We start from the raw sequence: 10,081 nt of genomic DNA on the forward strand, positions 1-10,081 counted from the left end.
TTTCCCTATCTCTTTCTCGCGATGGCACCGTGCCAAAATAATCTGCGTAGACCAAGCGATCGAAGCCCTTTTAACTAGAGCTGCCGCCACAGACAGCGTCACCGTCTTCGTGACCGTCAGCGTCACCGTCACCATCATCACCGTCACCATCGTCGCCACCGCCGTAGCCACTGCCACCACTGCCGCCGTCGCCGTCGCCGTCGCCGTCGCCGTTGCCGTTGCCGTTGCCGTCGCCACCACAGCCGTCAGCGTTGCCGTTGCCGTCGCCACCACCGCTGTCAACGTTGCTGCTGTCGACGCCTAAAACCGACCAAGAGCCCACGTTGACCGAGGAACACTCGGTATACTCTGTCAGACAAAGTTGAGCTGTACTCTTGCGAAACAACAATTTGTCCCTCTTTATACGATGGCTCCTCAGCTATACTCGATCGCTTTCTTTAAACTACTACGATTTGTCGGACTAAATGATGCTTTAGAATACACGTTGGTCAAAGTAACACGTCTAATGTCTCCATGGTATTCTAAATATTCACTACTATGATCCGTACAATACTATACGCTTTGCACGTTACTATTTTCTTTTTATTAAATCATGATTAAAAAAAAAGAAGAAAAAAAAAGGAAAAAGAGAGATATTTTGTTGGAATAACTTTCAATCTTTAGACTAGTATTCGATTATATGCGAAGCAGTTGTTTTCATGAATTGTAGCTGTTTCTTGCTATTCTAAATTCCTATTTTTCTTTTCTATTTACATTACTGCTAATGTGAAACATAATATAGTAATCAAAGCTTTCAATTCCACTGTTTTATGGTATTTCAATGGAGATAGAAATAAAAAAAACTTGTAAAACGAGGACAAAAATAAAACTGTTGAAGCATAGATCCGTATAAATCTAATTACGTTAAATTTACGATTTGAAAGAAATTAAAAGTATATTGTTAATTTTTTGAAATTTTAAAAACATCATTAATAAATAATTTACATAAATAAAAATAATTATCTGCGTAGGAAGAACAAATATTATTATTATATTCATTTACAATTTCTATAAATAAAATTACCAATTATTCGACACTTTATTTTGTTCCGAAAATTGATTTTGGAATGTCACCAGAATGATCTATTTTAATTCAATTCATAAAATTCAGACTTTAAGTTTATTTAAAGAAGTTTATTTCTCTAATCTTAAAAGCTAAATGAATAAAGTTTACTTTAATATTTTTATTAGTCTGATGCTTTATTTATATTTAGATTTAATATAGAGGAAAATTATATTTATGTATATGAAAAAAAAAAATTTTTTTATAATTGATTTACTACTAAACTCTCTGATTGTACAGAAAAAATAAAAGCTTTCTTTAAATCAGAAATAATTACCTTGAATGTTGCTTAGCTTGTAGTTGTGATTTGTTTTTTCTGTTAACCAACAAATAAGTCGAGTTTTTAGTTTTTTTTCTTTTTTTTGATTTTGCATAATTTAAATTTCAGATTATAGCAAATATGAAATAAAATAGCATTTCAAAGATAACAATCGGTTTTTAATTAAATACTTCGATATTATTTACTTTTTAAAGATAAACTTTTATATAATTTATATATAATATTCTACATAATTTCGGGTAATCATTTTGCGAATAACTGTATTACCAATTTTAGAAAATATAATAAATATACTTATTATCTTTAAAATGTAATTCTATTAATTTTATGTAAGAGCGCAATTTAATTCAGCAACAAATTATTCAATTCAAATCAAATTCAATTTACTGCTGTTAATTAATTTTAATACTAATGTTAATTATTAGATTTATTTTATGTATATATTTATCTATTGACGAGCAATATTAATGTTGATAAATCTTTGTCAACAAATGATGTTCATATTATATTAAAAACGTTATACAGTTTTAATATGTAATTTATTTTATATTTTTCGTATATTTATATTACAAATTTGTTCAGATTTTTACGTCAAATATAATTAGAGAATAAAAAAATATTTTTTCATATAATTAACATTATTAAATATACTATTTTATGCTATTTAAAACACAATGTATATTTTATTTAATAGAATAGTTTCAAAAGCTTTAACGTTTTTGGGTTTATAAATATTGTTTATTATTAAAAATATTTGTTATTATTCATACGTCAAAGAACATTATTAGTAATATTTTACGAATAATTTATGCATAATATTAACCTTATTAAATGAAGTTTTTTTTTATATTTTTAGTTTTTGAATAAGAAACCTTATAGTTGTCATTGGTATTAATTTCATAAATGGATTTACATTTTATTAATTAATTGTATTAATATTATAGACACTAAGCATTATAAAATTTTACATAAATAATATTCTTATATATAGAAAAATGAGAAGCTAATTTATTTAGAATATGACTTTGTTATTGTGAGTAATGTGAGTATTTGATTGAAAAAGCTTTATAAAAACTGATTATGAAAAATTATGAATATTATATAATAAATGATATATTACTTTACCGGTAACTCTTATCTAATAAATACAAACGGTCTTAAAAAATTATAAATAAATTAATGAATTGTTAATGTATATTATTCCACTGAGCTTGAGACTGTAATTAAAAATTATAATATTTTCGTTTATGAATAATTGATTATCATATTGTAATTTTGTTTTTATATTTATCATTCCATTGCTTGCGAAATATAATATAATAAATGAATTATTAATAGAAATTTTCCTAGCGAATAATTATATTCCTTATTTTAAGAAAAATTGACATTTTTGATTACTTTTAGAAATACTATGTAATTATGTACCAATTTATCTATATATATATATATATATATATATATATATATATATATATATATATATAGAATTCTTAATTTACCTATAAAAACTATAGGTTATTTTTTTTTAAGTACTTGAATTTCATTAGTTATGGTAATTTTGTTTATTAGAAATTTATTATCTTATCTTGTTTTACAAAATTTTAAATATTCTGTTTGTTAAATTTAAAAATATTTAATCACATAGAGTAGGGAAGATAATTTGATAAGTCTGACTGGGTTTCATTTGTAATTTAAGGCGAAGTTCTTTTCAAAGTCAATACACTGTCTTATTTGATAAGAGAAGTTTCGGGAGGACAATTGAAAAATCAATATATTTATGTTTCTCTTTCGTAATCTCTTTAGTAATTAGTTAAATCACTTGTTTAATGATCTAATACGATAGTATAATCAGCATATTTTTATTAAATAATTCTTATATATATATATATAAATATTAATATTCGAAGAATTTTGTATTTGTATATTTTTTATATTTCCATACCAGCTTGATTAGTTACCGAAAAAGTATTTAAATATATGAATTTCATGAATGTTACGGCAATGATAAAATACTGGTAATAATTAAAATGTATAAAGAATGAAGATGCCTCGATGTACGTAATAGCTCGCGATACAACGACAGAGCTCAAGAAATTCAAAGAATTTGGAAATATTGAAGAAAAGCTACTGTAGCAAGAGGCGAATGTGAAATGCTGTCGGCAATGATTGGCGAAATAACGTAAAGCAATGCTAAAGTACGTAAAAGTGTCAATTCATATTGAAAACTAAGTAAGATATTTCTTCCTTTGAACCCTCATAATGATGCAATAATTTATTAAGCGCTTACGTCAAGTAATAAAATAAACTGTCTAGATGCTTGAGGACAACAACTCGTTTGTATATTCACGAAAGTCCTTGCAACCATCAAGATATTTAGGGATGAAATAGGCATCAATTGGTGCTCAATTTATGCAAGTGGAATGCCGTGCTCGCGTAAGTGAAATAACGCTTGGGAAGCTTGAGGAGAATTAGAATGAGTACACTATCGATTATCACTCCAAAGTAACAGCAGCCGACTCTACCCAAGGGGTGTTTACAAACTAACCTCTTAGGCGGGTAAATATGGCCGGGCAATGTGAATGCATGAAGATGTAAACATAATTAAGGCAAGGCCCGTGAAATCTTGTACGCGATGGCAAAATGCGCGAGTCTCGTCGAAGCGGCTATTGATCGTGGAGAAGGACTACGTGCGCAAGTGTAAGACGCGCTGTTGAGGTTATGTTCGCGGCTGGAACCAACCCAACCTCCCACCCGCCCTAGTTTTCCCACCCACTGAAAGCAGCCCCGAGGGCTTACGCTAGTTTGGATAGTCAAGGCTTGGGGACGAAAGGCCGCGAATCGTCGCGGAGGTCAGAGTGCTGGGGATGACGATCGGTAGGGTTATAGGCGAAGCTTTGTATCTGTACTTACTCGTAGTCGGGGACGTAACGGTTCCTGCCATGGGTGCGGTCGTCGTCCTGCTGTCGGTATTGGGAGGCGAGCCGATGGTCGCTCTTGCTGCGCATGAGCCCTGGCGAGCCGCCGGGCACCGTCAGGCTGCTCGAGCTCCCGAGCAGCGCGTTGCTCCCCACCTCGGGCTTGATGTTGAGCTCCCCGTAGCCGGCGACGTGGATCACCAGCTGGTTCGGGTCGTGCGTCATTACGAAGCGCATGCGACGGCCGTAGTCACCGGCTTCGTACTCGAAGTTCCTGGGGGTATAAACATTCTTCGCCTGAGCTTTAATGCTCCAAGTCCTTGGTTTTGTATTCCGGGCTTGCGAGTCGAGCTTACGCATTGATTTGTTCGGGGGCTTCTGATCTTGGCTAGGGGTAACGAGAGTTTGTTGTTCTCGGGATGGATTTTCTTATCCGTTATTTTGTGAGGCACGTCTGTTGCGACATGGCCGTCCAAAGTTATTGCATTAATTTTGAATTAAGACCAAGTACCCACGGAGTTATTGGGCTTTACGGATAAATAATTTGCGAACATTTTGCTGCTTCTGTATACTTTTTCTTTCGTACGGGGCTATTGGGGTGCGAATGGCTTTTACAGAGCTATTAACATAATCAGTATTATGGTTACTTGACCTGAATAACTTTTAAAAGAAACTTTAATAGTATGCAGAGACGCAGGAGCTGTCAATTTAAGACAATTACGTCTGACCTTGGACAAATATATATATATATGTATATTTGTCCAATTAGAGCAATTATTATTATGTTTCTGATTAATCAGCAATATAATGGGCAAAGTAACTTTTGCAATTTGAAATTATTTATTAACTAATCCATTGCAATAGCCTTAATAACATTAAACATTCGAATATTTAGTGCTCAATTCATTAGTAATCGATCTTAATAAAGATACTTTGTATTTAAGTGGAAGAGTAGGAAATTTTTTTCTCATTGGTAACGTCAAAATGGGGCGTGTCAAAATAGCGTCAAAAAAATAATTCTAGTTTAGTACTTTAATTAGCGAATGGAATAGATTTATGATTAAATTTTAAATGCAAATTATGAGAATTTATTGGTATATGACTCCTTGATATTATCACACTATTAATTTATAAAATTTCTTTGGATTATAACTAACTGTTATAGAAAGCATAAGCCTTTTTAAGTAATTTTTTACTTGTTTAATTCTATGGGGTAATTTAGTCTATTAACCATGAAAAGGATTGGACTACAGTAATAATAATAATTTCAAGAATAAACTGTATTAACAAAAGTTATGTACAATTTCAATTCTAATGAAGTTAGTTAATGAGAAAACTGTGAAATAATCCAAATAAATTATCATTAAATCTATTAGGAGAATCTATCGGACGTAATAATTGACGAATCGTTTAGCTTCACTCGCATTATAGATGGGAAGTAAGATATTCCTTATTTAATAATGCCTATCTATAAGGGTTTGGCAAGAACCCCCGACTATTCTAATTTTACAAACGCTTGTCTAGACCAAATTACCTTATGAATTCGAGAGTACGAAGGAATAATTCTTTGGTGTCCAGGAGCTCGTTGTCGTCCCAAGGGACGTTTTCGTTGATATGCGCATCGGCAAGGTCGCAGTTGCTCTGGATGTTGGCGATCTCCTGCTCGAGATTCTCCTTAAGATGGATGAGGCCCCGGAGTTCCGTGCTGGAATAGCGCTCGATCTCGTTGCGCAGGAACTCCGTGCGATCCTTCAAGGCCTTATTCAGTCTCCTGTAAATCTCGTCAACTTCCTCGTTCACCGACGCCGTGTTCGTCTGCAGGGCAAGAGTGTTCTTCTCGACCTGCGCCAGTGCCTCCTGCAATCTGTGTAATGCCCGGCGAACCTGCACATTCAGGATCACGCGGATGCTTTACCCTCGTTTTACTAAAAAGTCTAGTCTTAATATCGCATTTTCAGCGCAAAGTACATTGGCGAGGATTTAATGTTAAGATCCATACCGATAAACCCATTAGATCTCATTATCGCGACATTTAGTAATTTTTAGACGCTTGAGTATACTAAACTGGCATATGGACTTTTATTATTATTTTACAAAATTTTACAAGCTGTAAATATTATATGTTAAAAGATCTATAGTTGAGATTTATCATTCCCTTGCATTATTATATTTGTCTGTCTAGTAAATAATGATTTTATTTAAATACTAATCTGACATTTATATTTTGATTTATTTATTTTCGATAATATACTATCTATAGTATGAGATTTATCGGTTTACCTTCCATATAATGAATATATATATATATATATATATATATATTTGCTTTTTGATTTGTCTTTTAGGCTAAACAACATTCGATTGTTTCAAAAAATTTCAAAAAAAAAAAAATCTAAATCCTCTAGTAGCCTATAAATTTTTATTTGTTCGTAATGTTAACATAAGCCATTTAAATAAAATTAAAAAAAAAAAAAAAAAATTAAAAAATGATTTCACTTTATAGATAATTGATTCGTTGAAACCATTATATTTTTGCAGATAACCGAAGAATTACTCAAGTATTACAAAATATTACAACGTTCTATTTACAATTCAGCAGAAATATCGATTAATATAAAGGTAAAGAGACTTTAAAGATATCTCACCTTCGTTTCTGATAATATCTTTCTCAAAGCATATAAAAAATATATGGTTTTTAAAAATATTATAAAAATTTTTAATGATTTTGCTTAACAATGACCAATTTGTAATATCCTTCTCGTTAGTCTTGAATATCATAAAGAAAATCATTATGGGGAGAATTTCTGAGTCGGACATAACCGCAACTCGGAGGGGAAAGTTAAAGCTCAAGTGGCATACCTATCTTGGTTAGAAACTATGAGTTAAGATAACTTCTGGCGAAAATTATTATAAGAGATATAATTCGTAGTATATTCGCGATGATAAAGTGCACTAGTGCAATAGTTACAAAATAGAGTGAATCAATCGCTTGTATTTTTTGGATTTGGCCATTTTTCCAATCAAATTTCACTTATATGGCCATTGGTAATTCAATGTATTGGTAACGTCTGATTAACATCGTTTGCAATGAGAAAAAGAAAAAAAAAATATATATATATATATATATATAACAAATGAACAAAATAAGACCAATATTATGTAATATGTATTATGAAAGTTTGGTGTCCAATGAACAATACTAATATATCAATCTAAATAGCGATAATATCCAATTACAGATTTGACAAAGAAGTTTCGTGACAAATTCAAGGCAGTCCAATTGCAAGAATCTAGTCTACGTTGAAACCGAAAGGGATTAGCTAGTTTTGGAATTACAAACCGGTTGGTAACATGCCGGCCTTCAAAAAATACACTCCTCAGCAGGTACGTACTTCCGGCCGATAAGTTAGGGATTACGTAACTTCGATAGATACGCATTAATATCATTATTGTTGTTATTGTTGTTGTTGTTGTTGCTGTTGCTGCTGCTGCTGCTGTTGTTGTTATCATTATAATTATCATTATCATTATCATTATTGTTGTTAATTTTCATTATTATTATTATCATTCACCTATTGCCGGTGGCCTTTTTCCACAGATGTACTTACGAGCAGAAATTATCAATACAACAACGTTGTTCATCGATTCTTTGCGAGGTTATCGATTAGTTTGGCCGATTTTTCATTACTGATAAACTAGTTAGGTCACCGTGATAATTTAAGGGCGTATTATTATTGCATGGGAGTTGACGGCCATTTAAAAATATTTCGCGCCTAATGAAATAGAACGAACGAGATAAATAACGAAGCCGATCAACGCAGAAGAGTCTCACCTGCGAATTAATGCTCCCAATGTTCTTCCGGAGTATCTTTATGTGCTCCTCCTTGCATTCCGAGCAGCACTTTTTCTCGCAGTGAGCGCAGAGGTTGCAGTAACTCTTCTCGGAGCAAACGCTACAGCGTTCCATAATTTGGCCGCTGGTGGGATCCGGCAGTTCCCCCGTGATTTCGATGTGCAGCTCGAGGAAGCGTTGAAGCGTGACGTTGGTGGGGAAGGCTTGCACGCCCTGCGAAATTAATTAATGCCGTTTGATTTAATCTCACGCTCGAGGAGACAAATTTCACCCGCTCTACCCGAGATTCGTCTTTATTCTAGATTATTTAATAAGCCGATATTCCGCGACTGCTATATAAATATATAGCTATAAGGATATATAAGGATAAACGCGTATGTTGCGTTTGCAAGCGAATCACAGTCAACATTAAAAAATTTTTTCCTTCGTAACATCATTATTTTTATTATTGTTGTAATTGAGCAATTTACACGTTGTTGCTAATACTATTTTTTACTTGTTTTCTTTAATTTTTTTTTTTTTTACTTTATTAATTTCCTCTTTTTATCATTGCAATTCGTTTGTTGAAATGCAGTAGATCGTTGGGCCTAGTACAAATTTGGATTATGAACATTTTATGCGTATTTTACGATAATAGCGCAATTCTTTATAATTAAATTCAATCGAATAATCTTGCCGTATTATCAGAAAAAAATTGCAATTATTAAAATTGCGATTATTTGTTTCTATGGAAAATCCTTTGCTCGTAAGCTTATTGGGTGGCATTAATTTCGTATACGTGTCACGTATAACTTAATGTTCTTAACAATAAGCTTAAATAATAAAAATATTTGTTGCTTATAGATTCTTAATGTTTCGACTATTTGTTCATACCGATAATCTTCGGATATCTTACGTCACTTTACTCTCTCGCAAATTGCCCGCGATGATAAATACAAGTAGTCTAAGCGACGGACTATAGGCGAATAAAAACAAAAACTCGGGGGACGAGGAAAATGGGATAGCCGCCGCTGGCGTTTGAATGTTTCAGCTAAAAGCTTAATCATCGGCTCGTGACAAAAGTGTCAAAAGCACCAGGGCGGAAAAAAAAAATACCTCGTACAAAACGTACCTGGTATGGTATGCGATGTTCGGCACGGCATTCTGGACATTTGACCTGTCGACGAACGTAATCGATCAAACCGTCCATACAGGGCTCCATACAAAAACTGTGTTGGCAGGGCAGAAGTTTTGGATTCCTGTAGCGGTCCAGGCAGATAGCGCATGTCAGCAGCTGTTCGAACTGCTCCATGCTTTCTGAAAATCAAATTATTCTAAACTGTAAGGCTCGCCCAAGGACTTTCCCCATTGATATTTATCGCTGCGTTTGTAGTGTCCTATCTTACTTAGATATCGGCCAATTATCTCACCAAATATACGACTAAAAATGCGAGATAACGTTTCACTCGATGTGGCCGTATCGCTTACGCACATGCGCACAATGGCCTTTACACGCTATTCCTTCGACCGTAAATGATAAATATGGCTGAGTATGTTGTTTTAATAGAGAGCAATGTGAATGTGAAATGTGAAATGTGAAATGTGAAATGTGAAATGCCGGTTAGTGTCAAGGTAATTGACATTGCATTTCCAAGATCTAGAATGTCGCATCGGACAAAGTCTTAGTTGGGGTTTGGCGAAGAGGTGGGTGGGTGGGGTGGGTGTGGGGGGAGGGCGCGGTGTGGAAGAGTAGAGGAAGAGTGTACGACAATGGATCGTGATTAATAGATGTTATTTAATGAAAAGAAGGCTTTCTTTATGCCAGGATATGCCAAAAAGACAAATCGCCGATATAATTATTATTTTACAATATTTAAAAGCTCTCGTCTCCTCGAACGTCTCATTAAATTAATAAAAAAAAAAAAAAAAAAAAAAAAAAAGAAAAAAAAAAA

At 33.1% G+C, this 10,081-nt stretch overlaps 1 protein-coding gene across 7 annotated transcripts in view; it reads right to left on the bottom strand.

Moving 5' to 3' along the window:
* The window catches only part of tn (tripartite motif containing protein thin), a 50,302-nt gene that overhangs the window by 24,111 nt on the left and 16,110 nt on the right, over window positions 1–10,081 (bottom strand). For 6 of the 7 annotated variants that reach the window (XM_011502516.1, XM_011502515.1, XM_011502520.1 and 3 more), the window contains exons 3-7: window positions 9,262–9,446; window positions 8,130–8,363; window positions 5,832–6,181; window positions 4,293–4,571; window positions 1,380–1,418 (exon numbers count right to left, since the gene is read on the bottom strand). In XM_011502516.1, the coding sequence (XP_011500818.1) occupies window positions 1,380–1,418; window positions 4,293–4,571; window positions 5,832–6,181; window positions 8,130–8,363; window positions 9,262–9,441 (1,082 nt within the window). In that variant the 5' untranslated portion in view covers window positions 9,442–9,446. The remainder of the gene's footprint in view (window positions 1–1,379; window positions 1,419–4,292; window positions 4,572–5,831; window positions 6,182–8,129; window positions 8,364–9,261; window positions 9,447–10,081) is intronic. The other variant, XM_011502521.1, reaches the window with a different exon arrangement.

The sequence above is a fragment of the Ceratosolen solmsi genome, unplaced genomic scaffold, assembly GCF_000503995.2.
Source record: "Ceratosolen solmsi marchali unplaced genomic scaffold, CerSol_1.0 scaffold39, whole genome shotgun sequence".
Lineage (NCBI taxonomy): Eukaryota > Metazoa > Arthropoda > Insecta > Hymenoptera > Agaonidae > Ceratosolen > Ceratosolen solmsi.